The 22,692-nt window shown below is 45.5% G+C and overlaps 2 protein-coding genes across 4 annotated transcripts in view; one reads left to right on the top strand and one right to left on the bottom strand.

Annotated features, from left to right (window-relative positions):
• FBXW8 (F-box and WD repeat domain containing 8) overlaps nt 1-22,692 on the bottom strand; it is a 126,180-nt gene that overhangs the window by 10,074 nt on the left and 93,414 nt on the right. For all 3 annotated transcript variants that reach the window (XM_086681790.1, XM_086681789.1, XM_086681791.1), the window contains exon 8: nt 7,690-7,817. In XM_086681790.1, the coding sequence (XP_086537916.1) occupies nt 7,690-7,817 (128 nt within the window). The remainder of the gene's footprint in view (nt 1-7,689; nt 7,818-22,692) is intronic.
• Nucleotides 13,379-14,461, top strand: LOC112870369 (large ribosomal subunit protein eL39-like). Its single transcript, XM_086683332.1, has 2 exons — nt 13,379-13,399; nt 13,995-14,461. The coding sequence occupies exons 1-2, from the start codon at nt 13,379-13,381 to the stop codon at nt 14,211-14,213; spliced, it is 240 nt and encodes a 79-aa protein (XP_086539458.1). The 3' UTR covers nt 14,214-14,461.

Below are 22,692 nucleotides of genomic sequence, written 5' to 3'. Positions count from 1 at the left end.
TCAGCTGGGCCAGCACTGGATGGCCCTGAAGAGGTCTGTGAGCAGTAATGGTGATATACAGAATGCCCAAATAATACGGCACAAGATCCCAAACTGGAAACATGGAAATATTTAGCTTACGTTAATGTCCTTGTAGATTTTAAATTTTAATCAGATGAGTACACTCGGAATAACCTATTTTATGGTCAGTTGATTTTCAACAATGGTACTGAGACAGTTCAATGGGGGAAAGAACAGTCTTTTCAACAGATGGTGCTGGGACACCAGGGCATCCACATGTGAGAGAATGAGGCCAGACTACTCCTACCTCACAACATACAAAAATCAACTCCAAATGCATTGGAGACCTTACTGTAGCAGCCCAAACTAGAAAACCTCTTTAGAGAAAACAGAAGAGTAAATCGTGGTGATCCTGGGCTAGGAAATGGCTTCTTCAATAGGACACCAACAGCACTGGTGACAGAAAAAAACAGATACACTGAACTTCACTCAAATTAAAAACGATTGTGTTTCAAAGGATGCCACTGAGAGAGTGAAGGGACAACCCACACATTAGGAGCAAATACTTACAAATCCTATCTGATAAAGGATTGGTATCTGTAATCTATGAAAGACTCTTACAACTCAATAAATAAAAAGACAACCCAGCTAAAAAATGGGCCAAGGATCTGAATGGACATTTATCCGATGAGGCCAAAAAGCAAATGAAAGGGTGTTCAACATCATCAGCCACCGGGAGAATGAAAATCAAAATGACAATGAGCTGCCCCTCATACCCGTTATGCTGTAATTAGAGACCAGAGTAAGTACGGGCCAGGCGGTGGAGAAATGACAACCATCACCGACTGCCAGTGGGGATGTGAAATGGTGCAGTCACTTTCAAAAAAGGGACTAAGTTCAAAAAAGGCGTCTACGTTCCCGAGATGGGTAAACGTTGGGTTACCATATAAGCCAGGAACTCCACTCCTAAGTATATATCCAAGAAAACTGAAAACATATGTCTACACAAAAATTTGTACCTGAATGACGACAGCAGTCTTCATAATAGTCAGAAAGTGGAAATAACCCAGATGTTCATTAACTGATGAATGAATAATGTGGCATACTCACACAATGAATACTGTCCGTCCATAAAAAGGAATAAAGTAGTGATTCGTGCTACAACACACGTTTATCTCGGAAATAACTATGCCAAGTGGAAGAAGCCAGTCACGACGGGTCACATTTTACAGGATCCCATTTATAGGAAATGTCCCAAACAGATGGGGATGATGGTGATGGTCGCACAACCTTGTGGATGTTACACTCAATTGTACAGTTTAAACTGGTGAGTTGTAGGCATGTGAATTTTATCTCAATAAAGCTGCTAAAAATTTAAATAATCTTGAGATTACAGGGAGAAAAAAGCAGTGGGAATTGTTGGTGCAGTACTGTTGCCTTGACAACCCACTACCAACCTGACCTAGGCCCTCACCACCACATCCTATTTAGATCCTCCCTGCAGAGCACTGATGAGCTGCTCTGTTCCAGATCCCCGGTTTCATGGCGGGGAATGAGCAGGTCACCGATGAGAAGACTGAGAACGACAGACAGAATGGGGAGGGGCCTCACTCAACACAGCCCTTGACTGCCAACTATTTTATTGAAATCACTGAAGAGAAGATGGGAGTTCTGGTTCTGGCCAACAGGAACTAAAGCCCATTACCACCTCTGTCTCCTGCTGAACTACAACCAAAACCTCCGGATGCAACACAAAAACCAAACACCTGAAGACTCTGGAGAGTCAACTCGAGACGCTGGGCTATGGAGGCAGTGATCACGTGGGGGTCCTCTTGCTCACAGCCATGCCCCAGGCATGAGCTCCAAGAGCAGAGCTGTACGTGCAACAGGAGCTGAAGCTCCAAAAAAATCCCACCACCTTTCTGAAGAACCACGGAAAGGGGCCCCTGCAGTCCAAACAATGTGTGTGTTGTTGGGGGGAAAGTTCTTTGTGGGGATTTCTCCCTCTTTTCTCTGTTGCTTTGCCCCAAAGGCAGACTCTAGTCACAGGGTTGCACGGTGGTAGCAAAGCAGGCCGGTAAAACTCTGAGAGAAACCCCCTCTTCCGGTGAGAGGCCCAAGGGCAAGGAGCACCTAGAAGTCTGGAGAGTGCAGGGTTGAAGAGAGGAGGGCACTAAAGGAAAGCCTCTTACACATACGTGAATCCCAGGCTCATCTCTGAGCTGCGCAGGTGAGATCCAAATCAGCAGAGCAAAGGCTGTGCGATCTCAACTAAGATTTAAACCGCTGCCATCTCCAGAGGAGCTGAATAGACATTTTTTCCTGAGGACAGAGGTGACCAACAGACACATGACAAGATGCTCAACACCACTCATCATCAGGGAAATGCAAATCAAAACCACAATGAGATACGACCTCATGCCAGTTAGAATGGCTAGTATGGAAGAGAAATAACAAGGGGGGTGCCTGGGTGGCTCACTCGATTAAACACCTGACTCTTGATTTTGGGTCAGGTCATGATCTCATGGTTGTGAGATCGAGCCCCACGTCGGGCTCTGTGCTGACAGCTCGGAGCCTGGAGCCTGCTTCAGATTCTGTTGTCCCCTCTCTCTCTGCCCCTCCCCCGCTCAGTGCTCTGTCTCACTCTGTCTCAAAAATTAATACAAACATTAAAACAAATATTCAAAATTCCATCACTGGTTATTTACCCAAAGAAAACAAAACCACTAATTTGAAAAGATGCATGGCATCCCCATGTTCACTGCAGCATTATTTACAAGAGCCAAGATACGGAAGCAACTTAAGTGTCTGTTGGTGGATGGATAAAGACGTAGTGTGTATATACAATGGAACACTACTCAGCCACAAAAAATGAAGTCTCTCCTCCTACAACATGCACGGACCTAGAAGGTATTATACTACCTGAAATAAGTCAAAGAGAAAAAGACAAATACCATATGATGTCACAGATATGGAACCTAAAAAACAAAACAAGAGATCAAACCAAAAACAGAAACAGACTCATAAACACGGAGAATGAACTCGTGGCTGCCGGAGCAAAGGGAGGTTGGGAGGATGAGCAAAACGGTGAAGGAGACTAAGAGGATACAGAATCCCAGTTATAAAATCAATAAGTCACAGAGATGAAAAGTACAGCAAAGGGAATACAGTCCAGAATGTTACAAAAATATTGTATGGTAATAGATGGTAACTACCCTTATTCTGCTATAATGGATAGGTGGATAAAACGGCTGATCACGTTGTACACGTGAAACTAATAGAACATTATATGTCAACCAATATTTCAACTTAAAAAAGTAAAAGACCACTGCCATCTCAGACTAACCCCTGGGGAGCTGGGTGGCATATGTGTGGGACAGAGCGAGAGCCGCATAAAAAAAACCTTTGAAAATTGAGCGGACACTTGAATATCCACCCACAGGAGACAGAACTTCCAGTCTGAACTTAACCAGGACGGCTGCCTATTGAAAACAAAAATCTTAACATTCTCCAGAGGATTATACAATAGGATCCAAAGCAGACACAACGTAACACTCCAAATGTCCAGGATATAGTCCTAAATTACTTGACATACCCCCCACACCACCCCTGCAAACACACACACACACACACACACACACACACACACCCAGGAAAATGTGACCCACTCTCATGGGAAAAAACAACCCAGACTTGGGGAATCATCAATGACTTTCAAAGCAGCTACTGTGACTATATTCCAAGGAGTAAAGGTAAAAATGGTAAGAGAGAATGATGTTCTGAACAGAGAAAGAGATCTAAGTGGAAATTTTGAACTAAAAATATCTGAAATAAAAAATTCACTGAAGGGGCTCAGCAGGAACATGGGGATGCCAGAGGAAAGAAGGCGGCCATGAACCTGAAATTAAATGGATACTTATGCAGTCTGAAGAACAGAAAGTTTAGGGAAGAAAAGGAACATATAGCATCAGTGGCTGATGGACAGTATCCGAAGGTCTGACTTTGACATCACTGGAGTCCCAGGAGGGGAGGGGATGGGCGCAGAAAAAAAATATCCGAAGAAGTAATGACCGAAAACTTTCTAAATTTTGTAGAAGACATAAATTCACAGATTTAAATGCTCGGTGAATGCCAAACAGGTTAAACAACAACAACAACAACAACAACAACAACAACAACAAAGTGGCTTATTTCCTGCAGTCTTCCTCTTGGTAATCTATTCAAGCTTCTCATAAATGTTCTCATTCCCAGGCCATTAATTCATTTTTGCCTTCAGTAAACAAATACATAGTTTCATTTAATTAAAAATACCATTGATCGTAAGAAGCACCGTTACTTTGGGTAACATTTAAAAATGCTGCCAATTTTACGATGCCCTTGTAAACGGCAAGTCCTGATTTCACACAGGTGAAAACGTAAAAGGAGAAGGGCATCTTAGAGTAAATACAAAGCTTTGTGTCGGGCACTCGCTGGGCGCTAGACTGACACTCTGGGGAGGAACGTGAGTGTCCGTGGTACTCCGCTATTCCTCACTCTTCTTGCTTTACCAGGAAAGGACAAAGGGTGCGTTCAGAAGAAGTCACTGATCTACAGTGTTAAAACTCTCGTGCAGAGCCACACCTCACTCTGTCCCTGCTTTATAGCCCTTCTCTGCCAGCAGGGGAGAGGCAGAGGCATGATCCAACCAGAGCTGTATCCAGGCAATCATTCTCTTCAACTTCATCAGACTCTAACCTGCTTCTTGTGGACAGGGTGACAGGCTAGGTGAGCTTTTTCCGTGTGTGTGTGTTTAATGCTTATTTCTGAGGGAGAGAGCATGAGCAGGAAAGGCAGAGAGAGAGGGAGATAGAGAATCAGATGTAGGCTCTAGGCTGTCAGCATGGAGCCCAACGCGGGGCTCGAACACACAAACTGAGAGATCATGACCTGAGCTGAAGTTGGACGCTTAACCAACTGAGCCACCCAGGTGCCCTGCTATTTTTTCCTTTTTAATTTCAGCCTATCAGTCCCCCCTGCTTCCCACCCCTCCCCCAAGCTCCTTACAAAATTCTACCCATGTTTGCTGATTTCCTTATGTTAATGAAAAATTATTTTTGTCCTAACCTGGGACAGTTTCATGTATCTTCAGAGTCCACTACACTCTTAGGTTGTTGATAGAGTATGAAGAGAGTGCAGCAGGATTAAGTTTAAATATAAAAAAGGAGGTTCCAGGCTTTTACAAGTGCATTGACCATTACAGTGGCAGCCAGAACTACATATAGTTCTCTTCGTAGTATTTGACCCCTTTCTGCCTCTGTTGAAATGAAACATAAGCTGTATGAGCCTGGGTGTGCATTTCTAGAGAGATCCTACTCATAGCTCATTAAGCCTTTGGGGAAACACATGCACGCACGACCTCCCTCTACCGATCTGAAAGCCTACATTCTTTATTCTTTTCTTTTTCCAGACATAATTTTTTTAACACCCGTGTTTCAAATTCTTTGTGCTTACACTGCTTTTCTGCTTCACAGAGAATGACCTCCTATATGATGGTCACCAGCAGAGTGGTCAAACAGCTGGCATGCAGTTGTAGGACTGCCCTGATGAAATGCCACCTTGCACACCGCCTCCTGAACGCCAAACCACTAGTCTGTTCCTTTCACCCCACAGAGACAGGGGATTAAGAAACAAACAAAAAACATAACATTCGTTTCCTAATAAAACAGGCTTAACATGGTCAAATCTGCACTTGAAAATGACCAGAGAGGGGTGCCTGGGCGGCTCAGTCGGTTGGGCGTCCGACTCTGGCTCAGGTCATGATCTCGCGGTTCGTGCGTTTGAGCCCCACGTTGGGCTCCGTGCTGAGCCTGGAGACTCCTTCGGATTCTGTGTCTCACTCCCTCCCTCCCTCTCTCTCTCTGCCTCTCCCCTGCTTGTGCTCTTTCAAAAATAAACAAACATTAAAAAAATTTTTTTAGAAAGAAAGAAAGAAAGAAAGAAAGAAAGAAAGAAAGAAAGAAAGAAAAAGAAAAAACGACCAGAGAGCCATTTTACACAGGGCCTTTAGCCCCTCAGACAGCCTTGCTCCAGGGAAAAAATTCAGCTTTACAGAGTCTGAAGTCTGTAGGTCTCCTAACTGACAAGGATCCTGTTCAGCCAACAAGGGTCAGGAAAACCTGGCTTTAACTGCCCTGCAACCGACTAGGCTAAGTTAGGCAGAAGGGAGCCATCTCTTCTCTGGAACACTACCATGCTGTCCTGTGAGCCGAGATGTAGCTGAACACCTACCTAAATGCTCACGCTGTAAACAAACTCTGAAGCATAAGCTACAATCCGAAACCCTTCCATGTGGACGCCCGCAGGAGCCCTCTGCATTCGCTCTCCTGGAAAGCGGTTAGTAGCTACTAGGTCCCTGGAGGGAGATCCTATCAGATAAGCTTGAAGCCTTTGTACAGCTCAGTCTACAAACTCAAACATGAGAGTAGAACTACAAACTGACTGGTTTCATTTGCTGTGCCTCACGCGGGGCCGCTTATCAAGCCTGGTTTTGTTTTGTTTTGAAATAGAAAAATGGGACCTACACTGAGGAGTTCAATTCTTGGCTCAGAAATCATCAGCCATTTTAGGAAGCCTTGAGAAAAAAATTTTCTTTCGATAGAGCACACTCACATAATCTGTTTGCTCTAGGGGAAGGGGGTAGCAGAGGGGTGAAGGTCAGGAGTTGAAAATATTATTTGACATGATAATTATTTTTGCAAGCTGCTGCAGCGGTGCGGGTGCGGCCGAGGTCTGGGACTTGGCACGCAGGAGTGCCCGCCTCGCGATCCGATCCCCCCCACCGAGCAGCCCACCACCTGCAGCCCGGGGCCGGGCCGGGGAAGGGGGGCGCCGGCAGACCCTGGCCTCTAGCCATGCTACCTCTCTTCGGGCACTGGATCAGACAAGGCAGATAACCAGCCAAAAAAAAAAGAGAAAAGAAAAAAAAAAGACAAGGAAAAGAAAAGACAAGGGGGAGAGGGAATGGGCAGAGAAAAAGACCTAAAATTTGGACTCAGAGGGTCTTTTCAAACACTTTAATCCTTTCGTGCTGATGGTTCCTGGAGCGTCGTGGCTGGCACTGGACCCTGTACCAGGAAAATCCGACTCCCTAAGCCAAAGCGTTAAAGAGAAGACTGCTAATCAGCTAAAGAGAAACTGGAATCTGTTCCCATCAAGTCCCTTTCTCCCCCCATCACCAGAGGGACACCATAGTGTTCTGAAATACACTCTTGACATCATTTGGCAGGCAACCCTATTCTGTTGAACATGATTCAGCCCTTAGGTTATTGTTTTTAATATTAGAAAGTGAGCTTTTAAATGCCAAACAAATTTTGCAGCAGGGGAACAAAAGATATTCCAAGTGGTCTCACTGGACCTTCTACCAACTGTGTCCACCAAATGGCTGAAAAGACCACCTTCCCGGAGCGTTTCAGAAATGAGGCGGAGACCCAGCTCTGTCCAACTATTACCTAATGCAAGACTTTGTTCTCCACGTTCACAGGGGCGGTATTTAAGGATCAGGGCTGAGCTGAGGCAGGCGAGGCTGTGGAGCGAGCACGCAGCGGTGTGAGCAGCAGAGGGAATGAGCGAGAACAGTGGCGCCGAGCCGAGGGGCAAAGCCTCGGCAGGAGCTCCCATGGCTACGAGACGCGGCTCCTCGCTCAGACTTACCTCCTGTCCATGTTGCCACTGACCATGAGGTTGGGAGGGCTGTCTCTGAGGTTGACGCAAGTGAAATCCCCGAGCGCGTTACCCAGCTTCGAGAGGCAGCGCTCTGCCTCCAGGCTGTACACCAGGATCTGGGAAGGAAGGAAGACGCATGGGTTTGCAGCTGCACACAGGAGGCCTACGTGCAACACTTCTCACTGCAGCCTTGCTCAGGGCAGGGCCATTATTACTCCCCAGCTCCTTTTATAAGGGACAGGATCTGCCGCTTAATGTCCTTACCTTCTCCAAGGAGTGACAGTGTAGGGATATGGCTATTGGAATGACAAAAGGACACGCAAAAGAAAACAAAAGAACATCCTAAGAATTCCTCAGGCCAAGGTGCAAAATCCTAGGACACAAAAGAAAATGCCAAATGGGGATATGAGGTATCCCAATTTCCTAAGCCAGAAAAAGCAGCAGAGAAAACAAGGGTCACTGACTGCTGAGAAGCTGCTTTCTGATTTTCTGATGTCTGCAGATGAGCCAGCCTGTGTTCTCTTTATTTTTCCCCTCTCTCTGTGGATATCCCGGAAGGTAAAAACAACACTACAAGTATCCGGGAAGATGGACACTTAATCACTACATGACCAGTGATTCCTTTAGGTTAAACTGCAAACCAAAACACAAAGCCTTGTTCCCAAACATTAAAAAAAAATTTTTTTATTGATATAATTGGTATAATCATATTGGTATAATGAACATTCCCAAACATTTCTCTCTTCAGCCACTCTCAACTTGCTAATTTTAGGAGGCTGTGTTCTATAAGGTATAGAGGCAAATAAGGTATCCTTGATCACTAGACAAGGTATTCATCATATTTGAACATTTCTGTGCTATCTCTCCAGCAAAAAGAAAAAAAAGGAGGATTTATGAGGAATCTTCCTAAAGAATATTTAAGTCTTTTACTAAACAAAAAATCTTAGTAATTCAGTGAATTAACATGAAATGCTTGCTATGCATTATTCACTGTTGTTAATACTGAAGATACAGCCCTTGCCCAAATTCACAGTTCAAAAGCCTCCTCATTCACCCACACTCATACACACACACACCCTCCCTGAACATGCATTCTATCCTGTTGGTCATGTGGTTAAATTTATTGAACTCAGAAGTTTTTATAAATTTTTTTTCAACGTTTATTTATTTTTGGGACAGAGAGAGACAGAGCATGAACGGGGGAGGGGCAGAGAGAGAGGGAGACACAGAATCGGAAGCAGGCTCCAGGCTCTGAGCCATCAGCCCAGAGCCTGACGCGGGGCTCGAATTCATGGACCTCGAGATCGTGACCTGGCTGAAGTCGGACGCTTAACCGACTGCGCCACCCAGGCGCCCCGAACTCAGAAGTTTTAATGTTAATATTTTGTAGATAGATTCTCCTCCCTTCTCACACACATGAAAATGAAATGTGCTATCTTTTTCTTCTCAACCTGTACGATTACCAATTATCAGGATACAGATTCTTATTTCAGTACTGGGAGGTTGTGGGTCTCCACCTTGAAAACCACGATCTCTTCATCAACACACACTTCTAATAAGTGAACCTTTGGAAATGCTTCACAGTTTAAAAAAAAAAAGACTAATATTAATTAACTATTGTGAGCAGCACCTGAAAGAGGCTGAAAGGAAAGAGGCAATTTCAAAACTTAAACCGCCTTCCTAATCATAAAGACTACAGAGAGCAAGCTAAATTTTATTTTTATTTTCACGCAGTTGAAAGTAAGTTTGGGAAAATTCCAACAATTTTAAATGAAAACAATTTCAACAATTCGAAAATATCCAAAAGAAGTTCTTCTTGCAAGTAATATTGATTAGAAGTAATCAAACCTATCTATAGTGAGTAACCTAAAAGTTGCATAAAATCCATTCCTGGAAGGATAAAAACAATTCAAACAGCAACCTCATGGTCTCTCATAATTTCCACACTTCTGTATCATAACAGAGCTTTCAGTGGAGTTGTTAGACTCAATGTCTTTTTGTTTTCATAACAGTTCCACTTCCATCGTAGGAAGGTAGGCCTTGAAAGTGCAAAGGTCCGTGGTAAACCTAACAATTAAAATCTGGTATTGGGACCATCTTTACTTTTTCTAGTTCATTTTTGACAAGTGGATAGGTCATCTCTGAGTGACACAGGGAACTCTGATCCCTCTCCGGAAAGACTGCAAATTCATCATAAAGGCATCAAAGTTCATAGCGAAGAGTCAAGTATTTTCTGAAATGTTTAATAATTCAATGAATCAGAATATCCAAAGAGTACCTTTACCATTAGGGTTAGTTAAAGACCACAGAGATTAGAAAACACATTACCCATCTCTGAGGCGGTTCTTTCCATGTTAAAAGTCCCTTAACGACCTTTACCATTTCTCCCTCCCTTGCTCGCTCCCTCCCACGCTCTCTCTCTTTTAATAAGGTTGAGCAAATGGGACTTCATTTTATCTGATTGCCACAGACTAGTGAGATTAATTATTCATGCTCACACTCCCCCTCTTGTTAAGACCATGCATTAGACTAATTTTTCTCTTTATTGCCCTAGTTGGGTGAGTCTCAACCCATGGCCACTTGACTCCCTCTCAGAGGTGTATGGATATGCTAGAAAGAAGGAAAATACTACCCAGAGCTAAAATCTTGGAGAAAATGTTCTGCATTCATGTGACCGCCAAATCAATAGATGCTGCTGGGGATTTTTCCTTTTAAGTACCAAGTGAATGTTGCAGAAGAGCCTACATAGTGATTACAGAGCAAATTTTTATTTTAAGAATTATCTACAATGACCAACAGCTATTTTGCAGAATTAACTATAGGATGTGCGGTGTTACAGTCGCAGGACACTGGGTGGCCCTCCCTGCTCTTTGGCTTCCAGGCAGATCGAGAGGGCACTGGATGGAAGCAAACACCATAGACAAAGAACTTCAGCAGAAAGTTTTTTTCTGTGTTTTTTCCTCCTCTTCGTAAAAACCTTAAAATATCTTCATAAATCCTAGTCTTAGAATCCAAACTTTAAATTCTGTCAGCTATTCAGGGGCGCCTGGGTGGCGCAGTCGGTTAAGCGTCCGACTTCAGCCAGGTCACGATCTCGCGGTCCGTGAGTTCGAGCCCCGCGTCAGGCTCTGGGCTGATGGCTCGGAGCCTGGAGCCTGTTTCCGATTCTGTGTCTCCCTCTCTCTCTGCCCCTCCCCCGTTCATGCTCTGTCTCTCTCTGTCCCAAAAATAAATAAACGTTGAAAAAAAAAAAATTTAAAAATAAAATAAAATAAAATAAATTCTGTCAGCTATTCAGATTTCTTTGAAATTCTTTTCTTAAAAAAAATTGTTTTCTGATTTCAAACGTAATAGATCTTGTAACAAATTCTAACGCAACAGAATTAAATAAGGAGCGGTAACCTTCTGTAGGTCAATCTCAGAAATAACTACACTTCAGCAGTTCGGTGTATATACCGCTAGACTTTTTCTGACACAGGTCTGCCTTGCCTTTCTACGTGTGTGTGTGTGTGTGTGTGTGTGTGTGTGTGTGTGTGTAAAACTGTTTTTTCCCTGAATGGGATTATTGTTTTATAACTTGTTTTTCCTACTTAAACAACAGGAGAGTCCTTTCTTCATTAGTATCTATAGGTAAATCTTGTTCTTTTTAATGCCTGCATAGAATTTCTTATGAATGTGTAATTTCGTATTGATGGCTATTTGGGCTGTTAATAAATTTTTAGACAAAATAACGTACTTCGTTACTGCAACAAATATTTATCAATCATCTTCTTTGCAGTCGGTACTGGAATGAACAGGGACGGTGGGTGACACGTGGAGGCCTCAGCCTGCTGCCAGCTGCAACAAGCCGCCTCTTCACCAGCTGGTGCACGGCCACCGGCTGTCCTGCTCCTGGATATGTGGGACCCGCCTCTCTGAGGAGGCCCACCTTACAGCCACGTCCTAGCATCTGGTGTTGTAATGGCAGGGGCGGCAGGGTAGAATCAGGAAGTGGGAGGCGGCCACGGGGCCAGCATCTGGGATACCCCGGTGCGACCCGGAACACTCAGTGTGCCCAGGACTGGCCTTCCAACCAAAGCGTGAAGGCAAGAGCTGACCAACGGCTACTGTCCCTGCAGTGGGCGAGGTCCTTCACCCACCTAGTAAGAAGCGAATATCGCACGGCAGAGGTTTCCTAAATGTGGGCACGCTGTTACCTTCATCATGAAACAGCACCCAGTTGCATACAGGAATCACTACGAAGAGATTACAGAGCCTCGCGGTCCCCGACTTTTGGTCACACACTGATGAATGAAGAAAGGAACTCCGTCTGTGTTTTGATTTTAAACTTACCAAAACAGTAAGTCCTCATACACTTCTGTCAAAGGCATCACTCCAACACCCACCTGAGCAGCTGGCTGGCCTCCTCAGGACCGCAGCACTGCCTTTCCCAAAAAGTGAGGAGTGGTCAGAAGCCTTCCTTACGAGACAGTGGCATTTTCAAAAGCATGGTGAATTAAAGATCACTTGTCTGTTGCGTGGGGGAGGGGCAGAGAGAGAGGGAGACAGAGGATCCAAAGTGCGCTCCGGGCTGACAGAGAGCCCGACACGGGGCTTGAATCCACAAACTGAGACCACAACCCGAGCCGAAGTCAGATGCTTAACTGGCTGAGCCACCCAGGCACCCCCTCTGCTGCTATTTTAAGAAGGGGAAGGGACAAGGAGAGCGGAAGGTTGGCAGATGCTAGGCTGAGAGAGTCCAAGATAAAAGGCATGGGGGTGGGTATTTGACTGAAATCTTTGGAGATGACAGTCTACCTACTTTTCTCTATTGATTCCCTAATAACCCGCCCCCACCACTACCACACATACTTTGCTCTTCTGAGGGGAGAAAGTCATGGTAAGAAGCCAAATTCTAGGGCATAAAGCAAACAGTCCTCATGTCCTCTCCTCTTCCACCCCAAGGAAGCTTATTTTGTGCTCTCTCTGTGCCTTTGGCAGAGTTCATCTCCTCTCGTCGGTAATGAAGGTATTTACTGTCTACACGCTTCAGCTGCTGTTTACGAGGTGCCGTCTCGAACGGCAAGTCAGCTTCTTTTTCTCAGACCCGTGGTTCTCAAACACCGGAAACTGGTTCGGCCAGGCCAGCTGAGGCTGTGCTACCAAGCGCCATGCCACATGCCATAGAACACTGCCTCGGACTCAGACCCTAAGTTCCTTAGGGAAGAAATCCTATCATTCATTCCTGCAGCACTGATCAAGGGCCCAGCATGTGCTTGGAGATGAACTGATTGGTACATTGGCAAATCTGGTAACCACAGTCTGGTTCACGATAAATACACAGATACACCTTTTTTTTGCTTGACGCATTCCCCCATTTCTGGATGCCTAATCCCGTTATTGGCTTATACAAAGAATTACTTCATCCTACTCAAAACAGAAGGAGGTTCCACAGATCCCTCTCCAGACCATCCAGATTCTAGAGCACTCCAACTGTAGCCAGGCTAAGGTTTTCTCTGACAGCGCAGCAGACTAGAATATGGGGAAAGCCCTCCTGTTTACAAACACTGAAAATGCTGCATAAGATTCAGTCTATTAAATATTCCTCAAACATTCTGTTTAACTCCTGAGAAATCAGAGAAATTCGGAGGAGCCAAAAACGAAGAGGGCGCTAAAACCAGAAAAGGAAGGGGCGCTCATGTCAGGGGCTGCTCTGAGGGTATCTGCCAATGTCAGGAGCCCAGGAGCCCGGGGAGACAGGAGGCACGGTTTCTGGCCAGCACCAAGTGGAAACACCAGAACCGAGATGTCTGCCTATTGCCGGGGCCCTCGTACGGACGGGTACGCTCAGTAAAAATCAGACCAGTGGAGAAGCCTATCCATTGGCAAATAGAGCCTCTCTGGAAACTTGTTTCTGCCTCAGGTTCAACTCAGTGTGGAACCTGTTTGCCCCGGGTCTGCCCTCACCCAGGTTCACAGTTTAAATTTATACTACCTGTAAGGCCCAAAGCACCTGGGTGGCTCAGTCAGTCAGGCGTCCAACTCTTTGATTTCAACTCAGGTCATGATCTCTCATTGGCGGGATAGAGCCCCCCCCCCTCCTCCCCCCACATAGGGCTCTGTGCTGACAGTCTGGAGCCTGCTTGGGATTCTCTCTCCCTTTCTCAAAAATAAATAAATAGACATTTAAACTACTTGCAAGGCCCCAAAGCCCCCTGGCCCGGTAACTGAAGTATTTTCAGGTTGGTAACATGTCTCCTGGTAGCTGGCAGGGTCTTCTCAGGAGGAAGATCCTCTCAACCCAGGCCCCTTAGGAAACCTACAAATTGCTTTCCTTTTCTCCGCCATTGTCGTGTGGACAGTTGACGGTTGTCTCCGTGTCTTCTCACAAGACTTTCCGGATCAAGCAATTCATGGCCAAGGAACAAAAGCAGAATCATCCTATTCCCCAGTGGATTCAGATAAAAACCGGTAATAAAATCAGGTACAACTCCAAGAGGAGACACTGGAGAAGAACCAAGCTGCATCTATAAGGGATCGCACATGAGATGGCACACACATTAATGCTGCGTGAGGCCCCATGTTCCTCCCCTATCACTCTGTAGTCATCCCTACGACCTGAACAATAGACCTGTTTTACCGGGGAAATGATTTTTGTCTGTTACTATGCCTCTGCACCAGTAGGTTGGCTCAGTAAGAAATATGTGAGACCTTTTGATTGGAAAAAAACAAAGAACAAAAGGAAGCCTACAAATCAAGATCAGCCAAATACAGCTCATAAAAAAAAAAAATCCCAAGGCGGGGTTGGGCAGGGGGGAGAGGAGAGAGGGAAAGAAACCACAAGAGACTCTTAAGGACAGAGAACAAACTGAGGGTTGATGGAAGGAGGTGGGTGGGGGATGGGCTAGATGGGCATTAAGGAGGCACTTGTGATGGGCACTGGGTGTTGTATGTAAGTGATGGATCACTGAATTATTCTGAAACCAATATTAGTATGTTAACTAAAATTTAAATTAAAAGTAAAAATAAATAAATAGATATTTATGAGGCTCAAAAAAAAAAAAAAAATCCCAACTACAGAAAGGAACAACTCATCAAAAATGAGAGGTAGAAAACAAACTGATTAGACTTCCAAGGATATCAGATGTTTATTAGATGAAACAAAAAACGTATGCTGAAAATGTTTACAGAAATAAAATGGTGAGGAGTCAAAAGCATCAAAGAAGCCTCTGCAAAAACAAAACAAACAGAATTTCTAGAAATTACAAAGGCAACGGACGAGCTAGAGAATTAAAGTCCAAGGAATTCCATGAACTGAAGACAGATTTGAAGACGTCACTTAGAATGCAACATAGAGAGGCAGAGATGGAAAATGTGGGTGAGCAGCACACAGCCCAGAGAGGACAAGCTGGTCCAACACACATCTGCCCTGAGTTCCAGAGAGGAAGAACAGATAGGATGAGGGAGGGGAAAATTTCCACAATGACTGAGAATGTTCTACAACCGGAAGGAGGAAGCACAAGAGATCCAATGGGAAAAATGAAAGTGCAGGCACACCTAGAGACATCAGAGAGAAACCACAGAAAAGTAAGACTAGGAAAAGATCTTCAAAGCAGACAAAAGAGGAGGAAGAGGCTTGAGCACAATGACCGTTAGACTGACAGCCAAGCTCTCAGTGGACCCAATGGAGTCCAAACCAATCGTCTCTCCAAAGGGCTGAGCGTAGAGGACTGTCAACCCACAGTTATAAGGGACCAGCAAAACTACCTTAGACTGAGGCCAAAAAAAAAAGAGGTTCTTGGGGAAAAATACAGAGAACTCCTGCGCCTAGGAGACCCTCACTAAAGGAACTTCTTAAGAGTATATTTTTGGAAGGTGGAAAATCATTCCACAAAAAAGGTCTGAGGTGCTGGAAGGAACGGTGAGCAAAGATTCAGGTAAATGTGCTTAAAAGTACGCAAATACCGATTATCCACAATAACCCTGCCGATCTGGGTTAAATAAGTAGTTCAAACTGCACGTGGTCCTTATTCCAAACAGACAAGTGCCACGGGTCAGGGCACTGCACCACAGCCACAAAGATGCCGGCTGCCCAGGGGACCCTCTGGCACTATGGTGTGGAGTGGACAGGTACTTCCTGGAGACCTGTGCTGTGTTTGGCACCATGGGAGGGACTGAACGCGGATCTGATGAAAGAATGAGTGAGTGCTACACATCTCGGCCTGTGTCTATCGATCCCGGGCCCACGGCACACCGGCCTACAGTAGAGATCCGCTCCGTGCATACAAATGAACACATTAAGTCCATTGGCTTTTCCACTCATGGCAACATATTTAGCTGTTTCATAAGTGGGAGGTACAGTTCGTTCAGTACAGCTCTTGAGGTACAAAACTAGTAGTGCCCATTTAAAACAATACAAAAGGTACAAGAGAAAAAGACTTCTCAGTCTTTGGGGTAGAATTTACTCATGTAAATGACCCAAGCTGCTGTCCTGACCCAACATAAATATGGCCTGCAAAAACGTGGTTAAAATTTCACTACAAAACAATGCAGGGCCAGCATATTCATACTCACATGCAAAGCTAAGTCAACAGCCTCTATAAATTCACAGATGAGCTAAGATTAAAAAAAAAAAAAAACGAGGAGGAAGACAGACAATTGGGGAGGGAGGGGGGACCTAGTGAGAAAAGAGTAAATCATACACAAAACAGCCAATAAAAAAATAAAAAAGCAGTTAATATACATGAATAATGGATGTCTGATTTAAAAGCAGTTTACTCCGATATGATGTAATTTTTGACAATCAGCCAGAGAGACTATTTTGTAAGTCCTTGCCAGAGAGAAGTCAGAGCGTGAAGCTTGGTAACACGGCGGATCTGTGAACATGTGCAAAATGACTTTCACCACCAGCCCAAAGGTGACTGTCTGTTGGCAAACAGAAAGTTGCCTCTCAGGTGCACTTAGCAGCAGCAACCAGCAAGACGTGAAGCTTGAAGAAACGGACCCCCGACACGAGCGCAGGCCCCCGAAACGTGGCACCCCCTCCACGGTCTCCATGACATGCTCCTGGCACGGGCCACGCTCACATGCAGCACAAAGGGAGCAGCAGCCTGGGCTGCTTTCATGTTGAAGTTTTAATTGGAGTGACAAGCCCACAAGGCCAAGATATTTCAGAGATGGGACCGTGTTGCTGAGAGTCGCCAGGCGCTGGGTGGGCAAGGCCCGTGTGCGCTCCCCACCAGCACGTGCCAATGCACCTGCAACCCCCGCTGTTCCAGGACTGGACCCTGCCTGGGAAGGCACTGCCAATCACCGTGGTCTGTGCCAAACGCAGGGGCTCTGTGGCGCGGGCAGATGTCTACAAAGGACCAGAGCGAGGCCGAACCAACACCTATTATGACCTAAACCCGAAAGCAACCCAGAGAGCAAGAGTAAGCTCGGGTGAAAACGCAGGCAGATGTAACCCACATCTCTCTCTCTCAGCCCTACGCTCATAGATGCTGGAAATAAGAAAGGCAGGTCTACTTTGTGGAGTGAGCAGAATACAGCTCCCTGCTTTGCTTCAGGGCTCTCTCTAGACCATCTCTGTCCTAGTGCTAGAATAAAGAACAGAGAGGTGGCCACAAAGAACCAGATAAGGGGCACATAAAATCAACAGGAAATGCTCCTTGTCAGAGCATTCAGCCCAATGAAGAGATTACACTGGTTATACAAACGTCTAACCGAAAGCTGAAAATCCTCCCGTCCTCCTGTTATGTCCCAACACGCCTCATGGTAACAAAGAGCACAGCCAGTTTCAAAGCCCTTCACAAATATTAGCCACATGTAACTGATCATAGCCCCCATGAGAAAGAAAGTTATTACATCTCTCTCATATAGGGAAGAAAAGGGAGGCTGCAGACTCTGAAATGAATTCTTCAAAATGATAGGCAACGGAGACGTTATTTTTTCAATAGGAAGATTACAAGTGAGACGATCATCACGTGAAGGTATCTGTAAGCCTACAGACTCCACATCGCTCCTGAAGTTCAGGCTATCACACTGGCTGTTCTCAATTTTCCTTTGACGAGCCTGGAGACTTCTCGTTTGGCCCCAGGTTAGACTTGACAAAGGCTTTGAAGGGGGCAGACAGGAAGAGTGGGGCTAAAATCAGATCACAGGACCAGGACGGCCGACGGAGGAGGCCAGCAACCGCAGTGAACAATCGGCCTTTGGCGTAGGGCAGACAGTCCACTCCGCCAGTGTGGCTCACGACTGCACCCACACGCATGAGCTTAGACGTGTTCTGTACATAAGGAATGCTATACATAGCAGCTGTTAATAATAATTCTGATATTCCTTTCATATAAATCCTTTCAGAATATTCCACGTGATTCTCACAGCCACCAAGAGGAAAACAGACAAATACTACTGCCTACGTTTTATACATGAAGAAACTAAGGCCTAGAAATGCTTGAATAGCTTGCCCCAATTACACAGGTGACGACAGTAGCCAAGGACACAGCAGGCAGAGCCCATCCTGTCCCATCCCTACATCAGTGTCTGCCACCATATCACAATGCCTTTCTGGATTCCAAGAAAAATGGTTAATAATGGCTGACGCTTACAGCGTTCTCTCAGGTGCAAAAGCCCACCACGACGCAGTCTCTCACCTGATCCCCACAATCCCATATGGTGGGTATTATGACTTTACACCCTGTATACACGTGGAAGCGGAGGTGTGGAGAGGTCAAAGCATCTACACAGTGAGGAGGTTTGGGGACCAGGATTCAAACCTTGGTGGCGGGCCTCCAAGCCGATGCTCTTTAAACCTCTGCCCCAGGATGCACAAGAGTATGGCCCCTGGACGAGTGGCATCATAGCCCTCACTAGACATGCAGATTCTCATATTCTCCCACCCCAGACCCCCCGACTCAGAAGCCTTGGGGTAGGGTGCAGAGGTCCATATATTTCTGTGTCCCCTGGCACCTGAGAACCCCTGCACTAACCTATACTGCCTCCCAAGCCAAAAATGAGTCTCCACCAGGACAGAAGTGTTACTCAACTATAAATGCTCACTTCCTACCTCCCAGCTGATGCCAATCTGGTTAAGAACCGTGCTGGGCAGCGACAGTACCAAAACGTGAGATTTACACCCACGTGCCACACAAGTCAGAGAAGAAGGGTATGCACTGAAAGTCAGACATCAGTAAGGCTCCTTCTGGCAAGTGGGACTCTGGACGGACCTTCCCTGAAAGGACGTGGGGAGACAGGAGGGGAAGAGGGAACGCTACCGCTAATCAGTAACATGGCATATTCTGGATCGAGTTGGCCTGGCTGGAGCAAGGGGCTCGTTCTGGAGGTGTGGGATGCAGGACGGAAACCCGACCCCCCCAGGTCTTGAGGGCCAGGCTGAAGGCCAGCACCAGGGCCTTACCCACAGTCCTCAGCACGCAGCCCTCACTCTGGTAAAACCAGACAGGGACCATGAGGGGGTAGGCTGATAGGTGGTGTAAGAGGCAGTGGTGGGGAGAGGGCAGAGACAAGGGAGGGGGGCCTGGGGAGCAAATACTTTCATGTCATTTTTGTGAACATGAGACAAGACTTCACACCCCAAGGAAACACTGCAGTGCAATGGGGCCACCCAGGGGAGTAGATGGAGCCTCAGCCAGAGGTCCTAACCTAGAAAGGATCTGGGTATTGAATTTGGTCCAGATCCAGCCAGTCGGTCCCTTATCAATGGACGTTTCTGGAGCAGGAGAGCTGAGCAGAGGCTGGGGCCCACGCCCCAGCAGACCTACTTTCTGCCTGCTGAACAGTTCAGAAGATTTCTGGCCTCGGGGTTTTTTTCTTTTTCTTTTTCTTTTTCTTTTTCTTTTCTTTTCTTTCCTTCCTTCGAAACAAATAGTCACCATCTTATAATTCTGTAGGTTGGAAACCTACTGTGGGTCTCACTGGCTAACATCCAGGTGTCAGCTAGCTATGTTCTGTGCTGAAGCCTAGGGAAGAATCCGTTTCCTTGCCTTTTCCAGCTTCTAGAAGCTGCCCACATTCCCTGGCTCTTAGATCCCTTCCCTCCGTCTCAACCGGGGGTCGGGACCTTCTCATGTGACATTACTCCGACCTCCTCTCCTGCCTCCCTCTTCCACTTTTAAGGACCATTGCGATTACACTGGGTTCCACCAGATAATCCAGAACAATCTCCCTATTTTAAGGTCAAGAGATTGGCAACCTTACTTCCATCTACAGCCTTCATTCCCCTCTGTCATGTAACCTAACCTATTCACAGGTTCCAATAACTGTGGACGTTTGGTGAGGGGCACTCTTTTGGATTCCTGGCCTCATTTGAACACACTGTAAACCTCATAACTCATCTCAAATTCCTTAATGTGGAATACGATCAAACTTGGACTGAGCTAGAGTTTTCCTTTACCCTGCAAATTAGTAACACACAGAGAGAATGCTTAGAAGAATAACTTTGTGTCCATTAGGACTCATCTGCAACTCAATAATTTATCATTATTAACCCACTCTAACATGACGCCTTGTAGGAGACTGAAGAGCTGAGTGAATGAATAAATCATATTCCATCTACGGAATGAATAAAAAGCAAAGTTCTCTAACTTGTAATATTTTGTTAGTCTAGTCCAAGCTGCTATGCGTACTTGAAAACAGTAAAATGTCATAAGTGTTCTGAAATTCCACTCACACAGGTCATCTGTGTGCCTTCTTTTTCCTACTCTTTGCCAAGCTACCCATCAGTTTCAAATGTGTGTGTGTGTGTGTGTGTGTGTGTGTGTGTGTGTGTGTGTGTGTGTGTATCAAAAGCATGAAGCCTATTCTACGGTGTTACTGCTTTTACTTCCAGGGCAAAGACAAATATTTCCAATAGCCACCCTTGATCTTTATTAACTTAAAAAACAAGCTAATTTTTAACCTTAACAAAACCTAGTTGCTGCTTGGGCTATATTTACTTTAAGGCTGATGTGTCACAAAGAAACCAAAGCCATAACTATTTGTGAGGTGAAACAAACACAAAGGTCAACTCCAAGTTCATGCTCTTCCATGGGTGCGGAATGGTAAACCAGGACGGAAATTCCGTGTAAATGATCAGGAAAGCCATTAGAAAAATCAGGCCCTGTTAATAGATCTGTAGATCTTCTTTGGATAGGTGAAGGGGATTAAGAGGTACAAACTTCCAGTTGTAAGTTATGGGGATGAGAAACACAGCACAGGAAATGTAGTAATACTGTAAAAACATTGTATGCGGACAGACAGAATAACCGAATGTACAGACCTGTTAAATCACTATGTGGAACACCTGAAACTAATACGACACTGTATGTCGGCTATATCTCAGTTAAAAAAGAGAGAGAGAAAATTAGGCCCTAAATAAAACTCTAAGCTAATTCAAGGGGTAAAGGAGAAGAAAGGCAACGATGATTATATAAATCTTGTAATCTTGCTTAGAACTTCAAGAATGCTGGTCAATGTTTTTAAAACTTCCAAAATGATACAAATGTCACTAGTGTACAAAAATCATGCAAATGTGAGCAAAGACAAAGATGTGCGAGACACAGCGCCAGCCCTCCAGCCCTCTCCGATAAGGCTTTTGACACAAAGGGACTCGGCATTCACATGAACTTACTCCAGTAGTTCTGCAAGAAGCTAAGTGGGTCCATCCCTTATCTATTCTAAATGTATTCTTCCAGAACAATTTTCGGGAAAATGAATCTCGGGAAGCACCACAGACTGCTATTACTACAAGTACGGCCCTAGCCCAGCCCCGCACCAGCCCCGCACCAGCCCCTGGGCCCCTGTGTTCCGGCCGGCCCGCGTCACCCCAATGCTGCTCTCCCCCCTCCCAAACTCCCTCCTCCAGGCCTGATGCCTCTGTCTGGACTTGCACCCGGCCCTGACTCTCCTGAAGAACTCCCACTTGACCTAAAGCTGGCGGGGGGGGGGGGGGGGAGGCCAAGGAGGAAACTGACAAGTGCTGAGCACCAGCCATGTGCAAAGCCCACCACCTACCTTTGCCGGGTCTTCTCCCTTTCTAAACGGGGAGCCTGAGGCATGCAAGTGACCCACCTAAGGTGTAACTGACTCCAGAACCCTTGCTGAGTCCCCAGTGGTTACAGAGCTTCTCGAATGGAGCTGAAAACACTTTCCCCTGTACTTCCTTTCTCCGACTTTGTCACTCCCTCTCAGCAGTGATTCAGTACCGCTAGAGACCCTCAAGCCCTCTTAGCTTCCGTGAGCAGCAGTACTCCCAAGAAATGCAGAATCACCTGCCATGGCTGCACAGGATATCAGAGGCAGTCCCGAAGGTCTCTAAAGTCAGAGGTTCTGTGCTCTGTCCTGAGAAACCCGAGGACTAGGGAGGTGCTCCAAGGCTTTCACGACATGTGAGTATTATTATTAACAATATAGAATAATTATATCACCTCCTGACACCATTTTAATACTAAAACGTGTCCAAAATGCATTTGGGTGCTTTTTGGTTTTTTTGTTTTTTTTTTTTGCATTTGAAGGTCCAATCATCATGTATTTATCTGTAGAACTTTTCATTACCCTGAAATTCAACAACATCAGGAAGAGGGCCCCCATGGGCCTCGGGTCCATTTTGATCAGGTGAAAACCATCTTTATGTTGCTAAGTTGTTGGTAAGGCCCACAAGGCTGTAACCCCCCATGTAGATGTCATGTGTGATTCATCTGTTTCCAGTGCTGATCAGAAATTCAGCTTTAAGGTATGTGTGCAATAAGCAGTCATTAACAACGGCCACAACCGCAACAGCAAAAATGATGGTCAGCCTCACTCAGGAACCCAGAAAACTGGTCTTCAAGAGCTATTTTCTTAAATTTCTCCAAGAACAAAACATATAGATAAAGCTTTCAAGGTCAGAGTGAAAAGAAAATTAGCCATTTACTTTGTGAACTTTAAATTTTAAATCAGTCATCCTGCTTGTGAAATACCAAGCTTTTATTCTCTGCAATAGAACCTTGAGCAAAAAATGGACGTCCTATTCTGGTG

This window comes from Puma concolor, chromosome D3, assembly GCF_028749965.1.
Source record: "Puma concolor isolate L17-30 chromosome D3, mPumCon1.1.hap2, whole genome shotgun sequence".
In the NCBI taxonomy this organism is placed as follows: domain Eukaryota; kingdom Metazoa; phylum Chordata; class Mammalia; order Carnivora; family Felidae; genus Puma; species Puma concolor.
Note: the sequence above shows the minus strand (reverse complement) of the source record. Positions and strands in the feature narration are given on the sequence as shown.